Source organism: Limulus polyphemus, unplaced genomic scaffold, assembly GCF_000517525.1.
Source record: "Limulus polyphemus unplaced genomic scaffold, Limulus_polyphemus-2.1.2 Scaffold1455, whole genome shotgun sequence".
NCBI lineage: Eukaryota > Metazoa > Arthropoda > Merostomata > Xiphosura > Limulidae > Limulus > Limulus polyphemus.
This window is the reverse complement of record NW_013667065.1, coordinates 1-24,442: the sequence shown is the minus strand read 5'-3', so window position 1 is coordinate 24,442 and position 24,442 is coordinate 1. Positions and strand designations below refer to the sequence as shown.

At 31.6% G+C, this 24,442-nt stretch overlaps 1 protein-coding gene across 1 annotated transcript in view; it reads left to right on the top strand.

The window, feature by feature from the left end:
- The window catches only part of LOC106463659 (protein kinase C-binding protein NELL1-like), a 123,728-nt gene extending 112,312 nt beyond the window's left edge, over positions 1-11,416 (top strand). The window contains exons 16-19 of the mRNA XM_022391220.1: positions 844-954; positions 1,815-2,068; positions 4,955-5,209; positions 10,196-11,416. Coding sequence (XP_022246928.1) covers positions 844-954; positions 1,815-2,068; positions 4,955-5,209; positions 10,196-10,735 — 1,160 coding nt within the window. The 3' untranslated portion in view covers positions 10,736-11,416. The remainder of the gene's footprint in view (positions 1-843; positions 955-1,814; positions 2,069-4,954; positions 5,210-10,195) is intronic.
- The last annotated feature ends 13,026 nt before the right edge of the window (positions 11,417-24,442 follow it).

The following is a 24,442-nucleotide window of genomic DNA, read 5'->3' as shown; positions in this document are numbered from 1 at the left end:
CAAGAAAGTGGGCAACATGAAAAAGTTTCAGCCAGAAAGTTTAGTACTTCACATGTGAACATGGTCAAATATTTAAGCTTTTCAAGGAATCACAAAAAGCTGGAAGAACAGATTAGTGAGCATGCTAAGGATTAACAAAACTCTGATAATTTTGCGTGGAGACGTTAGAAGTTTAAGCAAGTGTATGTAAGCAAAAGAGTATATAGCAGTGTGTCTATAAGGATGTGGGAATGTTTTTTTTTTTTGCTGTGGGAATAAGAAATATCATCAAAGTATATTACAATCTCTTTAATCACACAGTATCCAATGGGTGACATTTAGTTGGCCTGTTGCTTTGAATTCCACTATAATAATGATCCAACACACACCTCCTCACTGAATAAAATGCACTTAAAGAAGGAAGAAAAACAGTGGAGCTTATGCAGGAAAGATGGAAAAAAAATGACTATTTTATAATTTCATGAAACTTGTATCATACATGGCAGATGATGTCATCATATAGTTAATGCTATAAAAGAGGATAAATATTGATTATAGTTTATTATGCCTGGTTTTGTTATAATGAGTATAAATATATCATGCAAACCAAAAAAAATTTTCTTAAACAAAAATTAGTATTGAAAACTTTTGACTCAAAATTATGACTGAAAATCAACATAATTTTTTACAAATATTTCTATATACAATATTTATTTACTTCAATCATTTTTCCTTACATTTTGACCATTTATGATAATGACGGTTAAGCTGTTCAACATTAATGATGCTTAAACAGTAATAAAATAAGACCACTGATTTTGCAAAAAAGGATATTTAAATGAAATTTAATTTTCCTCTCTGTAGACATCAATGAATGTGCAGACAACTCTAATACCTGTCACAGAACTGCTTTTTGTATTAATGAGGAAGGAAGTTACCATTGTGAATGCCAGAAAAATTCCTCGTGCTCTTTGAGTGAGTTTTGTTTTCTTTCTCTAACAAAATATTTTAGAATAAAAGAGTGATTCACTTTATAAATTTTGAATTTTAATAGAATGATATGAAATCCTAATGAAAAAATAATGTTTGTCAACCTTCTCTATTTAAGTTATAAGTATTTTGGGTTTGTGATTGAAGATTATATGTGGCAATGAAATTATATTTGGAATTATTATTTGCAAACTAATTAATAATATCAACAAATGCATTTAAATCTAAATTCAAAAACCAGTTAAATATTTGCCAGCTAGAGTGTTGGTACTCGTGTTTATAACCTTATTTTATAGTTATTATTATCTTCAACCATTATTTTTGAATGAAACACTTATTATTTCAAAATATAAATCAGTTTTTTTATTTATTTATCAAAAGTCTCCCTTTTGACTCAGGAGTAAATCTGAGGGCTTATAATGCTAAAAATTAGCTTTCAATACCCATGGTGAACAGACCACAGATAGCTCATTGTGTAGTTTTGCGCTTAGCAACAAACAAATCAGTTATTAAAGCTAAATTTTAAATAAAATTGACAAACTGTCATCAATATTGTCATGTGAAATTAATTTCCTAATTGTTTACATAATAATCAATGACAGAATAATTTATTCCCCCCTGGTGGATCAGCAGTAAGGTTTGATTCCCTACAGTGGACAGAGTGAATATTGCCCATTGTGTAGCATTTCACTGAAATAAACAGAATTATTCTGAGATTTGAAGAAAATATATTAACTAAATATTTTACATTTGATTTTTCTTTTTCACTTTCACTATTAAAATAAGATGTAAATGCTTAGAGTTTGAGAAAAGACCAAGATTGATTAATTTTTGTTATTATTTAGGTTGTGTATATTATGGAACTGAAAAACCAAATGGTGACACCTGGTTAGCATTAGATTCAATTTGTACTGAATGCTTCTGTAAGGCTGGTGTAGTCACATGTCAGAAACAAGAGTGTGACTGTAACAGGCCAGACATCAATCTTGACTGCTGTCCTGAATGTGACACCTCATCCTATTGTCGTCACCAAGAAGTATCAAAAATTTTTCACAATGGGGAACGTTGGGTTTATCAGTGTCAAGTTTGTGAATGTTTAGTAAGTTTTTTTATTTTCCTTTTATTTTTATAAATAAACTTTACTTAATACTTCACTACTTTTTCTTACTTATATAAGATTTTAGGATCACTTTAAAGATGTCTATCATACTATCACTAGGATTGGAAGCTTTGAATAATTAGATTAGTTGTAAATTGAGATTTAACATTTTTTTTTGAAGTTAAGTAAAAATGTAAACCTTAATTTTATGATTATATTGAAGGAACAGTAATTAAATTCATTGATAGTTTACTATCTATTTTTCCAGTTAAACTAAGTATTTGTGCATATTGGCTAATTTCGTGATATATGTTTATTTGACTAGGGAACCTGAGTGTATCTCCCTCAGTGTCTGAAAATAATTCTTCTCTCAGATAACTGAAAAGAAATTGTAAACCAAGACTTTTAATTTCTTATGCAAAACTTCTTCAGTTTGTAAAAGAGGAAGCTTTGACGAAGAAGTAAACACGTTAGTTTATGACTTCTTTTCAGTTACCCAAGAGATGCTGAAGTTTTTTCAGTAATTTTGTGATAGTTAAGCATTATTTAACAAGTTAACTGCTGCAATGCTTGGCATCATCTAAGGCAGATGCTGATAATAGTTTTAGTGAAATATTGTTGTGTTCTCAATTTAAACAATTGTAAACATTAAATCAAAAACATGTAATTCTGACATATTTTATTTAAGGTGCACATGTGCATCCTCAGCATTACACAAAGATTATGGAAGTGAAGTGCTGCAGACACACATGTGCATCTAAAAATTTATTTAGATAAAAATTTGTGAAAATATTATGATATACACGTCATGTCACATGATGAGTAAATCAAAATCTTTTTGTCACAATTTGAAGCACAGATCCAAACAAAGTCTGGATGATTCTAGACTCACTTAACAGTTATAATTTATGTTTTTGATACATAATCTGCACTTTTTCTCATTGTTTTCCTGCTAGAACCAATTTTGCATCTTCTTAACAAATGTTTAACATCTTTAGCTTTTGGTGATTTACTTGCAACTAGAGGTGGTAAAAGCTCCTTTATTACCGCTAGACAAAAATAATACAGTGTCATTTTGTTCCCAGAATAGTGATTATACAAATAAAAGGAATTTAGCAGAGTCATTTTTAGTATATGAATACAAATACTGTTATGCCACTTTATGGTTTTACTTGAGCAAGGAAAATGTGATAATATCTGATCTTCCCTGTTGATTCTACTCATATACACATGGAAATATAAATTATGTCACCTATACTTAATGCTCACAGCCATATAATGTGTTACTGTCTATGTACATTTCAAAGTGTGGTTAGGAATATCATCTAGTTTGGGGTGCACATGTGCATCCTCAGCAGTGAAGATGTTCAATTGTTTCAAGAATATGCATATTTGGGAAGCTTGTTTTTTTAATAATTTTATGTTAGAAATAGATCATGCTAGTAAAAATTATGTTTTGTTCATTATCTTAAAGTTCATTTTTCCTGTGTTTTTTATATCCTGGTTTACTGATCTAAATTGTGACTTTTAAATGTCAAAATGTTAATATATTTATTATAGAATTATATTATTACATAAAGCATTTTTTAAACTCAAGTAACACCTACTCTGATAATTTTATTATATGAAGGTGTTAGTACTAACTAGAATTTTCCTCTTGTTGACACAAGGTGTATTACCTATCTTTTTATTACCTTATACATATGTGAGCATACGGACACTTGCAAATGACTGGGAATAATGTGAGAATACAATGACCCATTGCAACTAAAGTTTGTTCCTTCTGTGGAACTATGAACTATAATAATTCACATAAATTGTGGTCTACTAAAGTAGCACAAGAGCTATGTTCACAATCTTCTCCCAATCCCAAAACACACAGCCAAACAGAAAATTAACTGCTGAAAGCTGTATGTGACATTCGGAAGTATGTCTACTGAAAAACTTCAAGTAAATTGTTATTGTTCTGCCAGTGATACAACATTTCAAAAATGATACAGAGCATATCAGGTAAGTGTTTCCAAACAATTTATGGTGGTTGCAGGTTACAATTATAGTAAAAAGTTAAACATCTGGAAGCGAGAAAAATATCAAGGTGAATTCTATACACTTACAGGCTGTGTTGACACACTAAACCATGAGGAAATACCATCTTTGTATGGACTGGATGCTCAGAAAATATGGTATGTTTACATTAAGACAAAGAACTCGGTAACACATCCAAAACATGCCAGTCTTGCTGCTGCATGCTATACCATGGATTTCTATCGCTTTGGTTTGTAACAGGCCCATGAAAGTCATAGTTTATGCATTGTTGATGTACTTTGTTAGAAACCATATAAAGATGATGGAGACAGCATTTACCTAAGTGTATTGTGCAAAAACCTCCTATGGTGAAACTTTTGCTACAAGGCCATCACATACACAAAATACAAGAAACCAAATAAAAGTAGATCAAACTAGTTATTAGTTAGTACTATTAGTTGCAGAAATAAACATACAAAGTAAATATAATACACTGATTCCAACAAAAGATGGAAGAAGGTGCCTGTTAAGGCTAGGCTTTCATTCTTGTTTTATTTACATATTTTATGAAAACCCCTCTTTTTGCCTTTAAAAAACAGTTATTTGATCTAAACATGTTATATTCTGTATCATACTCTTCTAGGCATTTTATCAAGAAAACGTGACAGATTAACTGTGCTTCATTTTATGAAAAATATGATGTTCAAGATGTTATTGTCTCCATAATGCAGAAGTTAATGTTTCATTATGGAATAACCTTATTCATAACCAATCTTGTAATCAATTACTAGTTTTAATGTTTTTCTTCTAAAAAGTTTAAATTTTTTTCCCTTGAATAAACTGTTAATCTTATTGTTTAAGTTTGGTGAGATTGACTGTTGGGAACTAGAGTGCCCGCCAGTGACGTGTGACTATCCTGTTCAGCATGAAGGTGATTGTTGCTATCGCTGTGAAGATGATGTTTGTAGCTCTCAAACATTCAGTAGAGATGAAGTCAGTGGAAATGTTACTTCAAACCAGCATCGTGATCGGGGATGTACTTACAAGGGATACTTGTATCAGTCTGGGGATCCAATCCCCATCAATAATGATCCGTGCACTTCTTGTAACTGCAAGGTAAGAAGTTAACATATGCTAGCAATGTGTGTTGATTTTCATATAAAATTCTGTAAGAAAATTATAAATAATCTGATGAGATTTTATGCTACATCAACCAGAACTAAAATAGTAAGATATTTATAGTGTAAGACATAAGTGTAGATTTATGGTAACTTGTCTAATAACATATTTTTCTCTTTAATTTCTGTAAAAAAAAAAAATTATTTTACACTGATCATAGTTTTGCTCTTGGTGAAATCAGCATTTTATTCATCAGTTAAGTTATATGATGATGTATTACAAAATATTATTTATTATTCATTTTTTAATTTTATTGTATAGCATTACATTTTTTTTAATTTTGGGGTTTATTTCTGCAACTAATAATACTAATTTAACATCAACTACTGCATGTAGTTTGATCTACTTTTATTGACTTTTTGGTGTCTTTCATTTAATTTCTTGTATTCATTTTTTTATGTGTGAAATACTAACAAATTTGCACCAATGGCCGATTATCATGCTAATTAACTAATATGTGCCCTCTTTTTTCAATTAATTTTTGCATTTTGTGTTCCCTTGTCATATTAAACTTTTAAGTGATTTATGTTACTGTGAAATATTTGGCTTTATAAAGTACTGTATTTGGTCAAGTGGTGCAGGTTTGGACAATATACTCAAATGAGCAGTTGTTAGGATCTAAGTTGAAAAATTTCTAAACAGTAATTTAATCTACTTTTGCATGCAAATGTTTTTATATTTCAATGTACCAAAAACCTCCTAAGGTTATAGACAGTACAAAACATTTGCAATATTTTTGAGTGCTTCTTCCTTAAATTATTTCTTGCACACAAAAAATATTGTACTTTACTCAGGAAATGAATTACAAAGTTAAGAAGCTTGGTATTAGCCAATCACATTTGTATGACTGATCATTGGAAAAATCAAATTCTCAACTACTGCTATTTTAAAAATCAATACACACTGAGCCCTTCTGGCCTAGTATGTTGTACTGTTTCTTGATGGTTTTTACATTATCTTTATTATATAAATTCTCAAATAATTTGTATGTGTAAATATGAAGAAAAAAGGAATATAGCTATGTAATTCATATATTTACAGGCCATAAGTTTTCAAGATAGATTTATGTTTTTGTAATAATTTTGAAAGTATAAAATCTTATTATGTTCCTGGGCATCCTATTACAGGGGAAGAATGGTCAACACTCGATGAGCAATAGAGCTTATAGTTCACTTCGGTAAACTCAAAGTTATTTTTATTTCCTATTTTCACCTTAAACATTTCTTCATTTCACACACTCTCTCTTTGTTTTCTTAGCACCATTTTTCACACTTCTGGTTTTCTATTCTTTTGTTACATTCACTATTTTATTGAATTTCTGACATTAAGAAACATCCTACATGTTTGATGTAAAATTAACAGAAGCACTTGTATACAAAGAGTGATTAAACATTATAAAAGATAATGTTGATATCAGATATTAGAATTTTGCAAAGATTTTTACCTGTGTCACTGTAAAATTCAGAGATGCTTCATCTTCAATGTCCTCCTCATGAACTTTGCCTCAGATGATTTTCTTCTGTTACTGTACTTGGTTGTTTTAATGTATTCTAATTACTCTTATCTGGAATTCATAAATCATTATTACTCTTTCTGCTAGACAAAATTATTAATACCTATTCACCCAAGTTTTTATATTATTATTAATAGGATTAATATGAGTGATATGTATAAAAAGCTGTTCAGAAAGAAACAATTGTTTTCTAGTACTTTAAATATGAACAGATTCTGAATGATATCGCTTTAAAGGGACAATATTTTTCTACTGCTAATAGCACCAAAAGTTTCTTGTTTCCATGATAGGTAACATGAAACACAGTTACTTAATCTCAACTTTGAGTGACAATGATTTTGAATACCGTACTGCAATAAAGTTCTTGATGTAAGAGAATGAAAAGGCTGTGAGCGTACATCACTGGTTAACAAATGTGTATGAAAATGATCTCTTATCACATACTCATATGCATAAGTGAGTCACAAGGCTTATGGTTCTCAAGGTTGATCAAAATTACCATCAGACATAAGCTTAACCTAGATGAGCCGGGATTTGCAGTAAAAGATGAAGCAACTGCAATATGATCTATGTCAGAGATACTCTTCATGAATTGGAAATCAATATTCAGTCTATTGAATCCATTATTCATAACAACTTTCATAATGATGTATCTGTCCAATGGTTTCATAGATGTTAACAAAATAATACAAGGAAGACATATTTGACAGCTGCAATAGTTAGTGTTTTAATATAATATTGAATTGACACATTTGATGAATGTTCATTGCATCAACTTGAGACACAAATCAGATATGGTTGAATAACAGGTTAGGAAATCACATTTCTTTCTGAACACTACCTATAATTGTAAAGTGCTATTTTATGCCTCCATTTTCTACTGCAGATTTGAAACTGATTGTGAATATTTTTATCAAGCTTTTAAAAATTAGTTATTTATCATCTTGTAATGCCATCAAATTGGAAAATTGGAATTAATTAAAACAACTTAAACAGTAAAATTCTAAATATTATAATGGTTTGATGAGAAGTGTTTTATGATTTCCTGAACTCTGGTGATGGTTAAAATATCTATTAATTGCTAGTTAAAAGTATCTTCATTTTTTGTGACTGGTAGAGGATGTTCATGTTTCTTTATTGCTATGTAGCTTTTCAAGTCACAGGGGTGAACAATATTATGCATGTTGTAAGACTGTGTGGCAGAACTTATAATTGTCATGAATTGTTTAGAAGTTAATTAATTAATTTCCAAGCCATTATCATGGTTCTTTTTCTTATAGTGACTGCATTGTTAATTTTTCTTTACTTCCATTGTTATACAGTTACAAAATTCTGCATCAATTCTGTTTTCAGTGTAGAATGAAAGCTTAGGCACTGTTTATCTCTCAGGACATGTAATTATATTTGTATAAGAACAAGTCCACCATATCAAGCTCTGACACACAGCCAAAGAACATGTATATATCTCTTCCATTTCACCCTCAGTGGCCTGGAAAATACAAAAAAAAACAAAAACAGAAGAGACAGGAGGTTTCCTTAAAAAATATTTTCAACTATAATTATTAATCATATCATGCATAAAAGACTGGTTGGTACTAACGTAAAGAAATAATTTTAAATTTAGATACTTGGTATTAATTCAGTAATAGTTAAAACTTAAGATTAATTACTTTTTTTTGAGCTAAAATCTTTAATATTTACACAGCTTAAATGATTTTATGGACTACTGTATCAAAATGTAGTTTAAATTTAAAAGCCTGTAATGGAGTATAATCAAATTCATATTTCAAACTGTGTCAGTATCATCTGTATTAATCTATTGAAATGTGTTAATAGAAAGTGTTCTGATTTAATATTTTATTTTAATGTATGATGCATATTGTACTTTTTTTGTGTCTGTACTTATTTTTTTAACAGTCACCAATTGAATTTCACTCACTTAAAGTCTTTTAAGCATTTTAGAAAATTTTTTGTTAGCACTGCAAGAGTATAGCTATTGTTACGTCTCCGCTTGTTAATTAACTTTTCGTAACTTCGTTCCGACAAAACTTTAGCGACACAAGTTCTTTACTTAATAAAACTGGTTTATTCTTTCCGAATACAACTTTACCGATACACTCAACTTCAACAATCGCGCTAAACAAACGCTATAACAACGAACGTGCTCAATAATACTTCTGACTGCAGATCAATTACTCACTATCTATACACACATTACCTTGTCACGTTGTCCCCCTCTTTTATAATCCCGACTACCCTATATCTAGTAAGAACTAGAACATTCGCCAAAGTACAGGATAATTCTAGAAAGTAGAGAGCGTGAGAATCACATGATCTCGATGACGCAACACTATATTTAATCATTTTCATGGACTTGTATATTTAGATAAGTGATATATTGGAATGGAGCTCTTTCTTCAGTCTTTTTTTGTTTTTTTTGTACTTGATAATAAAAGAAAACTAGTTGTTAAATTTGATTAATTTTTTTCATATTAATATTAACTCCCAAAAATATTGTCAACAGTGATAGTACCCAACTGATGAAACATTGAATTCTAATCGTAATATGTAGAAATGCAAGAAGATGAATTTGATTAAGTATTCTGATTACCAGGTTGAATTTTAGTTTCACTCTAAGTACATAACTTGCTCTGATTGGAAGTTAACATTAACTCTTTAAGTTGATTATTCCCCATTACAGGCTTGTAAATTTAATCTACGTTTTGATACAGTAGTTCATAAAATCTTTTGAGCTATGTGTAAACATTAAAGATTTTACCTCCACAGATAAGTTATTAATCTTCATTTTAATTGTTATATTTTTATAATGTTATTGTCTACCCTTGTGTGCACTGAGATTAATTCAGCATTTGAATTTTTTTTATGCTTATAACCAAAGAATTGCAGCATGTCTCTTCATTTCACTATTATTCTATCTTCTTCCTGTTTCTACTTTCTTTAGTGTTTTAACTTTGTCGTAGATCATCAACAAGAAAAAATAATTGAGTAGTTAGAATCTGAGAAAACCTACTAAACAATAAATTGTGTTATTTAGTACAAGTATAACTTAGATTTATAACTCGCATGAAGAATTTATATAATTGCTAGAGAATGGAATTTTAATTTGTTTTTGAAATTAAACTGAAATCAATTTTCTCTGTTCATATTTATTTGTTATTCTATGATTTAGTGAAGTTTAAGCATACAAAATGTTTCAGTTTAAATGTTATTCAAAATTTAGAAAACTATTATTTGTAAGGTAACTTACGAACTAGGAGCCAAATGTTAATATATTAAAGCTATTTTAATCCATACATGGTATAGTTGTTATGATCGATGTGATAATGAATAGAAATGTTTGTGTAAAGTTGTACTGTTTTCTGTACTTGCCAAACATTTGTTTTATTTAGGATGGACAACTCTGCTGCTCATACACTCCTACTTGTCTTGCCAACTCTGATGACACTGATATTTTGCCCGCTACGGACAAACATAAACATATCAAACCAAATTTTATTCATAACTCTAAGCAATATCTTTTCAAAGAGGAAACGACACAGGTGGAAGATCTCCCCATATTTACTGAGGATTATGCTCATACAAGTTCTCCTTTTTCAAAGCTCCTCTTGGTTGCAAAATCAACACAGTTTCCTGACTCACATATGGAGGACCATCATTTTAAGGTGTCTTTAAAGATTACAAATGACAATAATCCAAGTAATAACCATGGAAACATTGAAAAAGAATTGAGTGGTGCTAAGGATCATCTAGGCAACAGAGAACAACAACAGGATTTCACTGAATCCCAAGAAAGCACACAGATGCAAGATCGTGGAAAAAATTACCAAGGTCACAGTAAGGAATGGGTAAACATTCCAGAAGCGAGAGGAGTAGGGTTTCCTATCTTGTTTACTTCTGTGTCTGAGGCTTCTGGTGTGAACAATGAGTGATAGTCAGAAATCATGTTAAGAAGAATGTATAGGAATATAATTTGTGTGAGGGCCAAAATAGGTTCTTTTGCCTTCAGCTCATAAGCAGTGTCTTTGTGGAAGGTTCCTTTTCCACTTGCTCAGAAGTTCCAGTTGAATTTCAAGGGGAAAGTTTTGAAGAAATAAGGGAGGGAGGGATGATGGGAGTATTCCAGAAATACCCCATATTATGTATAAACTGTTGGTCATTGCTGTGGCATGTTGAAAAAAATGTTTGCCGTATTTTCTAATGTAGTCTTGTTAAAATCTTTAAAGCTTTGTGTGCCATCCAGATATTATCACCTGTAGTAGGTTGTTTAACAATTGTGGTACATATTTAATTTATTTAAAAGCTCATTTTGGAAAAGATTAGGATTCAGGAACTAGTAAGATATAATTATGGTATGTTGATTCAACATTGCTTAATCCTTTACACTAGTCTGTATATAAATGATATGCACCCAGTCAATGAGTTTAGTCATATATGTACTTAATTTATTATTCCCTTTTGTTTTACTAACTTAAATTCAGCATCAAGGTAGTTCCATTTTTGAAAATTAGATGTATACAAACTTAAGATGGGGAAACAGTAAAATATATCATGTAATATTAATTGGAAAGTTAGAAAATTAAGATATATGTGAATAATATATATTCATGATGTCAGAAAAATACTTAGGTTCAAGAAATATTAATATAAAATTATAAAAACCCTTAACTCAAGCACTTTTGAAAGGTGGATCTTTCTTCTTCTTCAGGGGTAAACTAGGAATGTTGGTGTGACTGAATGAGTGATATATAAAAGGTGTTCAGTGGTATCATGAAGGTCACATGAAAGGTTTCCAGGAAGTGTTTTTTGTATATTTTTCAGTGTACTGTTGTAAGTGTCTCATTTCCCCGTGCAACACGGCTGAAATGAGAGCATTATGTAAAAAGGTGTTATAGATGTTTTGCTTTACAAATGGTTAAGAAAAAATTATACATTGGTTTGTTCTCTGTCTTAGCAATCATTTTTATTTATTTTATTTTGTTTTATATGTAGTGTGAACTCTCAATGCTTACACTTGATCTATCTAATACTTACTATTTATTTTTTTTGTTTTATATGTAGTGTGAACTCTCAATGCTTACACTTGATCTATCTAATACTTACTATTTATTTTTTTGTTTTATATGTAGTGTGAACTCTCAATGCTTACACTTGATCTGTATAATACTTACTATTTATTTTCTATGCCCATCTTTTAGAAACTGATCTCCTTATCATTTCTTGTTCATTTAATCTCCATGTGTCTCCTTTATTTTACTTTAACAACACTTGTTATAGTTTTTCTTGACCATTTGTAAAGCAAAACATCTCTAACACCCTTTTTACATAATGATATTGTTTCCAGTCGTGTTGCACCGGAAATAAGATACACTAATAACAGTACATTGAAAAATATATAAAACACTTCCTGGAAGCAAAGTGGCCTTCATGACATTACTCAACACATTTTATATATCATTCATTCAGTGACACCAACATTCCCAGGTTTACTCCTGAAGAAGAAAGGTCCACCTTTTTGAAAGCACTTGGGTTATAGGATTTATATACATATATATATACATTTATTGTACCTGACTGCCAGAAAACTTTTGCTGTGGAAGTAAAAAAGAAATTTCCAGTATTTCCATATTTCTTTATCTTCTTTTCATATGGATTCTGAGTCTTTTGTTTCTTTGTTGTGTATCCATGTTTTTTCTTTGTATAGTTCAGCTGCAATGTCTAGTCATTTTTATGTAACAAACATTCTTTTATCACCAAGTTTAAGATGGATTTTATCAAAGGCCAATATTTATTTAATAATAATTGTACCTGAGAGTTTTTAATTTGTTGATTGTTAAGGAAAACTTTAATTGGGAAATTGAAACCATTTACAAAGAAATCATTCCCAGTTCCTTATTGAAATTATTATGTTCATGTACAATTCAAAATGCAAATTTATTTATCTTCTCTCTTAAGACATTCCAATATTTAATGTCCATGTTTTATTTTTTCCCTAAAATTCAGACCTGACAAGATGAAAACATTTCAAAAATGCAGTTTTTTTCATTAATACATTTTGTGTATTTTCATATCATGTAAAATATTTTCCTTGTAACTTAATTTTACTTCACAGACAAAATAGCCTTCTCTGTTAATCTCTGTTCTCTTTGCATGTGTTTAAATAGTAATAAACAGAAGTGCCAAATTTAATTACTATTATAAACCTCATTGTTTTCTTTTATAATATAGTACATGTGAAACACCCAAAAAAGTTGCTATAAATATTTGTGAATTAAATGGTGATTTATGTATAGTTAAACTACATTTTATATCAGTCTTAAATTTGCTTTTGAATACAACTAAATTTATTCTCATGCTATTAATTATTCCTTTTCCCATTTTCTCTTTCAGAAGAGGTTTACAGTACAAGAAATAATAGAAGATCTTTGGCACAGTTTTAGTGCTCTTTAAAAACAATCAAGTCTTTTTTTTTTGTGCTTTGAGAGCTAACATTGTAATTATATTAACTACTAACAAGGTGCACTGCTATAATATTGTGTGTATATAAAGTGTTAAGGTGTTTGTTGATAGAATTTAGCTGCAATTGTTTTTCTTTAAAAAAAAAGTTCTTTTTTTTGTGCTTTATATGACTTTTCTTGATGAGATTTACTTTTAACCCCAAGAAATAACTTCATGATGCTTCTAATCTACCTGGATGGTCTGAACTAGCAGAGTATGATATAAATTATGTATTTCTCACTTAAACTGTAGCTTAGTTTTCCACTGTGTTCAACCTGTGTTACTACATATATCCAAAGTCAGATTAATGTGATACATTTCATATTAGTGCCATTGTAGTTGTTATATTCTCTGTAGTTCTGTGTCAATATAAATAGAAGAAAATGACAATACTAGCTTGATTTATCAAAGTTTGATGTAAATAGGAAAAATTGACTTAAAAGTGCTATGGCATTTCTAGGATATATCTTAAGTCAATATTCAAACATTACTGTTCCAAAGTGACTTTATAAACAAATAAGAAGTTTTATCTCGTTTTAGCTTCTCATAGCTAAACCAAGTCAACCATTGGTGAGTTGTAGCTCTTCTAGCTATGCATCATGTCTTCCTAACAATAGTCTGTTACCTGTATGCAACCTTTTATTAACCTGGATTTATTGCCATATTTGGCAAACTTATTCATTATCAATCTCAGTGTTCTAATAACTCTGTGAATGTAGTTCTTGTAAATTCAGTATTAACAGTTCAGTCTCACAAGAAAATGTCATTATTCCAGTCATTCATATATTTTACTGAAACTTTTGTTTTTTCTCTTCCTTTTTTGTATATAGCTTCTAAATCACTCTTTTCTGGTTTTTTCAAGGACTTTGTTTGAGACCGACATGTAAACAGTGAACAGAAGATACTCGGTAATGTTCAGAATAGTGTTTAGAAGTCAAAAAAGACGATAAACATTGGAGAAAAAAATGCAAAGTGGTTTGATGCACTGATCACAAAAATTGTACTGAGATAGTTACTGTGAGTGGTATTTTGATGATACTGAATTGATTTGGATGGAATGCATTAATTAGACAGATGTTTTTTCTTTTAATTACAAGAAATTAAAAGATTAGAAAGTAACCTAAAGAATGCTTATTATTAAAAACTCAGACTTTGATAAAACTAAACAAAACCATTGGCACTTTTCTCCATTCAGCTCAAATGAAAATCAAAAATCCATTAAGAGTAGTTTATATTGTGTGTAGCCAAAGAAAATAAATTATAAAGCTCGTAGTAAATGTATTTTTTAACAATAAATACTATAACTTTGTAAGTTACAGTAGCATTTAAATTTCTTTATGAGTTTTCTTGTTACCATATATTTATGTATTCTAACTTTTAATGTATATAGTTTTGAATTGAAGTTCAAAAAATTAAGAATAATATATCCAGAATATTTAAGGTATTTGCAAAATCACTATTAAAACATGTATAGTTTGAACTGCAAGCAGTCAACCAAGATTGTTATGATAGTCAATAGTCAAATTATCCTTTTAATATATAATATTACATGTGTGTAAATGCAAATTTCTATCAATATTTGAGTATAAAATATTTCAAATTTAATCTATCATAGAAAAGAAACAGTTTATAACAGTTAGATGGATTGAGAACTAATACTAGTCTTGTTATTGTCCGACTTTTAAACTTGTGATGATGTTTACAATGTTTGCATAAAAATTTACAAAGTTTATTGTATTTATCAATGGACTGACGTGTTGGCGTTTTTTTTTTATTTTTTTGTTTAAACATAATTGTTAGTCATATTCACAAAATGTTAGTTTGACTACCTACAACATTATGGGTGACTTAGTGTTAAAAAGCAGCCTGTAGTTTAAGATTGATTGTTATAAATATATACAGAAAGTAGTTCTTATACCCAGTATGTTAGATATACAGATCCTTGCTCTTTCGTTTTCTGTTGTACTGAACCTGATCTCAATGTTTAATTAAAAGTCATTCCTACACTATTAACTGTGTGTGTGTGTTCAGTACGGGTTTCACTTAACTGAAATAGTGGAAGCTTAGTTTTGGTTCTATAAAATATAACTAAAATGATTTAGTAACTACAAATTCAGTATTATTTTAGTACAAGATAGTTGTTTCAGGATTATTAAACTTGTTTTGCGTAACCAACAATATGAGACTGAGAAAATAGTTGGCGTTTCCATAAAAATTAACATCCTTATACAGCCACATTACACTTAACTGTATTGGACAAACCATCATAGTGTAGCCTAATATTGCAAGAAATCTCAGGCATACTATTCTTGCCTATTGGATTTGTAGGTGTTGCGTTTCCCATTTTTTAGCAGAAAAATACAGTTTTTTCATGTTCTTCAACAATGGTGTCACGGTGGGTTAGCAGTCGCTTTTCAGACTTATAACAGTAAGATCCGTGGTTCGATCCCACGCGGTGAACAGAGCATAAAAGCTTATTGTTTAGCGTTGCCATAAAAAGGAAAGACTAGAACAACATATTCAGTAATGTATTGTTACGAATACGATATTCATCGGAACCGAGACTAACTCCATTCACAATCATTTTTATTGAAATAGAGCAAGACATACAATAATTTCAACCAGTAAGCAGTCTAGGATTAAAACACCCTGTCTATCGTTCAACCTCAGTGTACGTTGGTGGTTAGGCGGGCTAAAGCCCTTGCCACTGTGTCCCAAAAGTGCCCTTTTTTCTCTCTCATAAAAGTCAAGACCTACGAAAAGATACACCTGTTTCCATATCTGGCTAATTAGGTGGGAAAAAAGATTCAGTTTTAAAATTAATGGAACACAGGAACATGAAAGATTTTACAGTAAAAACAAAAATGATATTCTATTAAGAGTTAATACGCAAGAATCTGCTGTTTAGTTGAAGATTATAAAAATGGTTATACGACAAATACAAAGAGTATTTATTTTCCTCTTATGTTTTTACCATATATGTACTAGAAGCAACCCGCAGTCTCATCTGACAACCCCTCCTTCTCAAATAAAAACAAGCTTGCTTTATGTTGTTTGAAAACGTGCTCATTTTGATATTCTTTGCACATTACTGTTCCCTCTTAAAGAGTTAAAGACTTTATTGAATTTCGCGCAAAGTTATGATGTTACACAGAAATAATTTTTACTCTTCATTGATAAGGTATATATTCGATAGTATTAAGTGAGGAAGTGTTGCCCATATATGTTTTAGTTTACTATATCTAGGGCGTGGATAATGTTTTGATTTAAAAATAAACGTACAAGTGTTTTACGCGAATTTCGAATCATACCCATAATCCCTTATCTTGTATAGAAAAGGGAAGACGAAAGGGTTTGTTTAAACGTTATATTAGCAGATTTAAAAGAGCTGAACCAACTGTACTCAATGGTGATATAAACAGATAAAAAAACAAATTTTTAGTTCACCTCACATTCAATGATCGAAGTTCATGTTCTGTTCTTTACATTTTCGCAGTTAAAGATTTAGTCGAAGTGCGCTCACTTTCTGGTCAAGAGCTGATTTTCATAACTTAATAGCAACAGTTCCAAAGTGGAAGTCAAATAAAAGAACACTGTTATGATAAAACCTACAACACCAGTAGTATCACCATCCACTGTCTAAACGAATGTATTATTGTCCGTAGAGATGCAAATATGTAAGATAAAGTGATCTAAGACGGCCTACTTTGTTAAATCGGCCACCCCTAAGTGAACTATATGCATCTATAGTTCACGTGACCCCATGCATTATAAACACAAGGTCGAATGTCAACAGGCAAAAATGTGGCTTCAGTTTCTTGTTTTTGAACAACTTTGATCCAAGGTAAACAGTTTGAATCTTTTATGGTTACATAGTAGATACTTAATGGAATTTCAATTTGTTCATTTCAAACAAAGAAGAATTGTAATCAGCCCAATATGATGTGAAAGAAACACAGTTCAAGCTCACCCACTTTTTATAACGTACGACTGCTTTACGATAAGTGACTTACGGTGAGACGCTTCCTACCTTGATGGGCTGTCTTATCCCACACTTGTACAAATATAAATATATTATTCATATTTAATATTCACCTTCTTTTGCATCATTGTCCTAAATATTGTACATTGCCTTCCCGATCCCTGCCAGGAACATTTGTATGATGATTTAAGTGATTTAAATGCAGCATTTATTTAAAGCTGCATTTACCATGAGTTGGATGGATACTATTTTTACCACATCTTGGTGGTCCGTTTTATCCAATCTTATAGATAAAACGTCCCCCCTCCAACCACAAAAAGTGTTTTTTTTAGTATCTAATAAATTCTCTCCAATGTTCGTATTAAATATAGCCAAAGGTCCATTGTAAAACTTTTTTTTGATTACTTTCATCTTAACACAGGATTTCTCTCTCAACTAGAGGCGCTTTGGTGGCAGTAATCGGACGCAAAAACTCTGGGATTTATTCGACTTTTCTGTAAAACTTGTATAGGTTGTAGCAGACGATAACATATCACAATTACACTTTACAGTTTCCAAATAGGACAAACATTCAGTGAGTTATGACTGGCCGCATCATCAGCACAAACCCCATAGTTAATGACAGTATTTATTTTGTTTAATCGACGGGTCTGACGAGATGTTCGGGTTGCCACCTGTGTAGCCACTGTAGATGCGACCACGATGGATATTTTGACAAACCCAAAGATGCTCTGGCGGCGCTCGAAAATAGGTTTGGCACTGACAAGGACAGTAGTGATAGAAGTAGTGTCCTTCCGCCAGATAAGAAAATCGAGGAAGAGGTTTCCAATCTCAAACAGTGAATAAAGAAAGGTTTCACAATTTTATTTGAGAACAATAAAAAAAAAATCGATGTGTGTTTGTGACTTGTTACTGGTAAGATGTTGTGGCGACTTCAAAACCCTGTATCCCTTTGACTGCTAATAGCTCTCGCATGAACTGTATGTTTCGAAAAAGCAGCTTATATATTCTTCAGCGGTGTATGAAATACCTCCAAGAAACAGTTACCGGAATTTCTTGTTCCTTGCCCTGCTGCCCAAAAAACACAACTTCACCTCTGGTAAAGAGGAGTGATGCTGCGTTAATTGGCGAAAAATGCATTCAAAGTTAAAGTGGCCGTTTTACCCCGCCTTTCTCTATCTCAAAAGTAATATTGGGCACAGGAAGAAGAACCGCAATAACAATTTGAATTGCCGTCTTTAAGCTAGCAAAACATCAGTAAAGTTCGATTTCGTGATATCGTCTGAGAAAATGTTTTTTTTCTCACTTATAGTTCAGACATGGGAGTGGCCTAGTGGATACTATGTCTAGATTGTAAATCTAATGACTCATAGTTTGCATCCTGTCGTCGCTAAAATGCACACTACACTTTGAGACTTCAGATGTACTATAAAAATGATGATTAAATCTCACTATTCGGTGAGGAAAGAGTTAGTGGTGGTTGCTATTGACTTGCTCTCTTCCCGGGTAGCCCTTGTTTTCTAAAACAAAGAAATAAAAATATACTTTCTTAAAAAGATATGAATACAAACATTTATAGTAACAGAAATAAACTGTTGACATGAATGAAGTATAATGATACATCATTACTTGTTAACAGCAGTGTCTTTGATAATCTTTACCCACTACTGTAACTTTAAAGGGCATGTGTGGAGTTTAACTTTTCTTGAAAAGATAAAAAAAAACACTCCCAAAAAATATAACTTGAAGTGATACTTGTATATAATTTCTGTAGTGCATATTAGAGAATAAAATACATTAATTCTAGAGTTATAAGTGCCCTTATAACACCAAATTTTGTTGTTGTTTTTATTTAATTGGACTTCCAACATTTATCTTTACTTCTTCAGGATCGTGCGCCAAAACACAAACCCGTAACTGACAGTTTATTTAAGAAAATCTAATCGATTGTGTAGCGTGCAATTGGCATCATACACAATAAAGCTTATTGTTGAAAAATTAATAGTTCTATATATTAACAAAAATCCCTATTAGAAATAAAGATAAAAATAATAAAAGTTAAAATTTTAAGAAAAAAATTGAGTGCCACTTTTTGTTCCTGTTCATTTGTAGTCGTATTTGTTGCATGAAAAGAGCTTCTATAAATGGTGGCTTTTCTTTTGTTCGAGCTCTTAAAGAGTCAAGGTGTTCCCTTATATTTGTGTGTGTGTGTATATGGTTTTTCCGGTTTCACCAACGTATGTATAATTACAGACGTTATATGTAGTTGGTGTACAATATTGGAAGAAGGACACCCATCGTTAAATTTAAACACATTTTGGTAATACAGTTGGCTTTGTTTCACTGAAAGGTAGTGAACTGAGATTTTGAAAGTTGACTTCTGAGAGATAAACCTGTAACTTTAATAGGCGTCTCAGATTTCTTGATTTTGGTTCCTAGTTTCCTGGATTATAGTTCGCCAATCAGAGGTATTAAAAAAGTAACGTTTTTGTGGTATCTTTATCTTTTATACTCCAATATGTACTACATACAATAAATAATAGATTTCCAAACGTTGATCATGTCACCCGTAGTGCAGTTGTGATATCCTAACCTAAACTCGGAAACTCACAAAAACAACAGTTTAAATTAATTTCCTGATGAGGCGTCGCTATTATAAGATTGTTCCTAATGGTTTTCGGAACCATTTTAAATTACCAAGTTGTGTTAAAGGAAATCCGAAACCACAAAATAATCTTCTATTATGAATGACTTAATAATTTTATTTACAAAGAAGAATAAATTTTTAAGAGTAATTTTAACTATCTCCAAGACAAGTTTCTTAGTTTCTTCACCTGGCTTACAACGTTAAACCAGACGTATCATCGCAACGTCTGGACCTGCTTGCTAAACAGCCTGGTTGTTTTTTGTAAGAACTAAATTTTCTGAATACAACGACTTCTCTTGAACAAACTTTTATGATATTCGGTGAAACAATTTCTATGGAAATATAGAAAAGACTAAATCTGTTTTTACTACGAACATAATTGAAAACCGTTTTTATATACAGCATAATATCATCCACTCAACCCCCGCTACAATCCACATTGAAATCGAGAGTATAAAATCGGACACAAATTCTATTTTTGAAACTTCTTTAATTATAGATGCAACAAATCATACAGTTTCTAAATGTTTCAATAAACATCCTTTTAACACCAGCAAGCGACAACCTTTCGTGCCAATAGAAATATTGAAATGAAAATTGCAGATGTGAGGGAAGAGATAAGAAACGTTTTACAAAAATATAAAACTTATCAGGCCAAGCATAAAATAAATCCCAAAGAAAAATCAACACTTAAAAAGCTTAAAAATATAATAACATATATAAATAATACTCTTGCGTCTGTCTGTCTGGAACTTTTCTCGAAAATATATCGATCCAACGCCACAAATCTCATATCGCTAGAAAGGCCTTTGTCCGAGGAGTTCGGATTGCATATTGGCTTTTCAATTCAGAATCATCTTACGTGATTTTTGCTTAGTTCAATGCATGATAGCACAATGTCGTTGTCGCATGACGACTGGCTTCGATTTCAACTTTAGTCTTTTTATTTGCAAAGTATTTCACAACAAACAAGACTTAACCCGCGTGTAATATCCTTAGAAAAATGTGCATTACATTAAATACAATTTCTATGGGCTTTCACGACTTCTTGAGGTCTAAAACACCCAAGCGTAGTGTTACGTCTCCGTTTGTTAATTGATTTTCTGTAACTTCGTTCCGACGAAACTTAAGCGACACAAGTTCTTTCTTAATAAAAACTGGTTTATTCTTTCCGAATATAACTTTACCGATACACTCAACTTCAACAATCGCGCTAAACAAACGCTATAACAACGAACGTGCTCAATAATACTTCTGACTGCAGATCAATTATTCACTGTCTATACACACATTACGTTGTCACGTTGTCCCCCTCTTTTATATACCCGACTACCCTATATCTAGTAAGAACTAGAACATTCGCCAAAGTACAGGATAATTCTAGAAAGTAGAGAGCGTGAGAATCACATGATCTCGATGACGCAACAATATATTTCAAATATGAGATTCGTATAAATTACATGTTAGGCTAAACTTATGTACTCGTTTTCTGATGCCGAACTGGCTCATAGTTGTCATGTTTATTATGATATATGCTAATGTTTTAGAAAATAACTTGGTACTAGCAATAAAGGTAAAATCACACCAACTAAAAAGATTAATTGGATTTAGGTAATCCGTCCTCATTAATAAAATATGCTACAACGCACTTCTACCAACCTCACCTATCATCGTAGTCCGGAGGTGTTCCATGCAACGCTCTTCTATAGGTCTATAGTTACATTCTTCTCCATACATTTCTTCAGAAGTCCTAGGTTACATGCGATACTGTTGTTTTTCCAGCAATGAACAGGAGGCTAAATGCCGAGTGCACTAATTGCGATTTAAAAGTGAACATTCTGACTTTTCTATCGCGCGTATAGACAAATCAGTCACTCACAGTATTCTTAATAATAGTTGTAAACTTAAGACTAATAAACGGTATTTGAAACGTAAACTTAGGACTAATAAATGGTATTTGGAACGGAAACTTAGGACTAATAAACGGTATTTGGAACGGAAACTTAGGACTAATAAATGGTATTTGGAACGGAAACTTAGGACTAATAAATGGTATTTGGAACGGAAACTTAGGACTAATAAATGGTATTTGGAACGGAAACTTAGGACTAATAGACGGTTTTGGAACGGAAACTTAGGACTAATAAATGGTATTCGGAACGCGACATTTTCTTCTTGAATCCCGTTCCTTTTTTCTTTTTTTATGTTTGTCACAAATGGTGACAATTTTATCAGCCAATTCTTCAAGCTTTCAGAATAACCATCGATTTCAAAATCTCCGAGAGATCTACTCTCGTCCCCGCTATATTACCAGGATTGTTACAAATAAGTGATAATTACCTAAATACCATATCCCTCTTCATAGCCAATAGGTGATGAGTGAGAAAATACAAACTAGTGAATTTTTAAGTATTTTTTTATATACGTTATTAACTGTAGAACTGAATAAAAATTGTAAATGTTCACCAGGTGGAACACTTTCGAAAATAAACTTGATATTATTGAGAGCCTTATTTAGGAAATGGTGAAAGCAAATTAAGCTGTTCAAGTTATCTCTCCAAATATAGTAAATATCGCCAATAAAACGAAACCAAGAGGAAGGAGACTGTTCACCCCCAAGTACCCAGTAGCGCATTTCATTAATCTCAATAGTATGCATGAAAATTACTGCCAGGATGCTAAGCACATCAGGTAGGGAAGCTTCATTAATCTTATGTTGATCAATTCATATATACATCAAACAAATATGGATGTTTTTATCGGTAATTTGATCAATGGATGAGTTCAATGTGTTAAGATGTGATGAAACAAATTGCAAAAGAGTGTGGTGATTTTTTTCTAGTAACGAGCTCGAATGTTTCTTTCTGTGAGTGAAAAAAAGGCTGAGACAATAGATGTAAATAGTAAGTAGGTTTGGTAGTCCTTTGATAGGCCATGAAGCTCAGGTCTTATACACTGAATTCTGCCTTATTTCTACTGAATTGATTTTTTTTGTGACCACTAGTAATTTTTAATTAATTAAGTGTTTCAGATTTTTCAGGGTACATGAACTGGACATCCTGTTTATGTGTGTTACGAGCTGGAAAGGTTTTGCAAATATGTTCATACTGGTCCTCATCACGAGGAAAGAAAAATCAATTTGTGTATGTGTGTACGTACAGGATATATATATAACTTTTAGTTGCATTCATAAGCGAAAATTGGCTTTACATTCCTAAAACGAAAAAGATGCAAGAAACATTATTTTTAACTGAAGTTTGCACATAGCGCCATCTTATGGAGTTTCTAATGAATAACAAATAACCATTTTTCATAATAGAAATTTGAAAAATTGACTGAAAGTATTAGTGGACATTTTCACATCCATAACACATCAACTAATACATATACTAGGTAACAAGCTCTAGAGACCTACAGCTATCAGATAAGGATCTCTATAGGCCTACAGGTACCAGGTAAGGTTCACTAGAGACCTCTTGACACCAGGAAAGGATCTCTATAGGCCTACAGGTACCAGGCGAGGTTCATTATAGACCTACTGACACCAAGTAATGATCTCTAGAGACCTACAGATCAGATAATGATCTCTATAGACCTACAGATACCATGTAAGATTCACTAGAGACCTACAGATACCATGTAAGATTCACTAGAGACCTACAGATATTAGGAAATGATATCTATAGACCTACAGATACCAGGTAAGGTTCACTAGAGAACTACTGACACCAGGTAATGGTCTCTAGAGACCTACAGCTATCAGATAAGGATCTCTATAGGCATACAGGTACCAGGTAAGGTTCACTAGAGACCTCTTGACACCAGGAAAGGATCTCTATAGGCCTACAGGTACCAGAAAAGGTTCACTAGAGACCTACTGACACCAGGAAAGGATCTCTATAGGCCTACAGGTACCAGGAAAGGTTCACTAGAGACTACAGATATCACTTAAGGTTCTCTATGTAAAAAAATGCCAGATAAAGTTCTCCAGAAACGAACATATACCAGATAAGGTTCTCAAAAAACATAAATATACTGCTACGACAGCGGAAGTCACGTGACGCTGGTAACACGTGATGATATTCTTGAAGGATCGGGGAATCTCACGAACGTCCCAGCGTTTGCTAGACGCCTTCTATTTTAGTATATAAGCCGGCAGATAAATTGATAACGGGATAATCGAGTCAAGCAGTAAGTAAAGTGTGTAAATCGTTGTGAATTATAGCGTGTGTTTAAGTTAAAGTGACTGTGGAAATGCTGTGTATTGCAAAGTTGTATTGAAGAAGAATAAACTAGTTTTATTTAAGAAAGGACTTGTATCGCTGAAGTTCCTCGGAAAGAATTTTTACGGGAAATTATCAAACAAGCAGAGACCTAACAATACCAAATAAGGTTTTCTAATGACCTATAAATATCAGTTAATATTCTCTAAAAACAGATATCATGTAAATTCGATGACGAGGAACCCACTTTGAGACTAATAATGGCTGGAGACGGCTTGAATGGGTAATG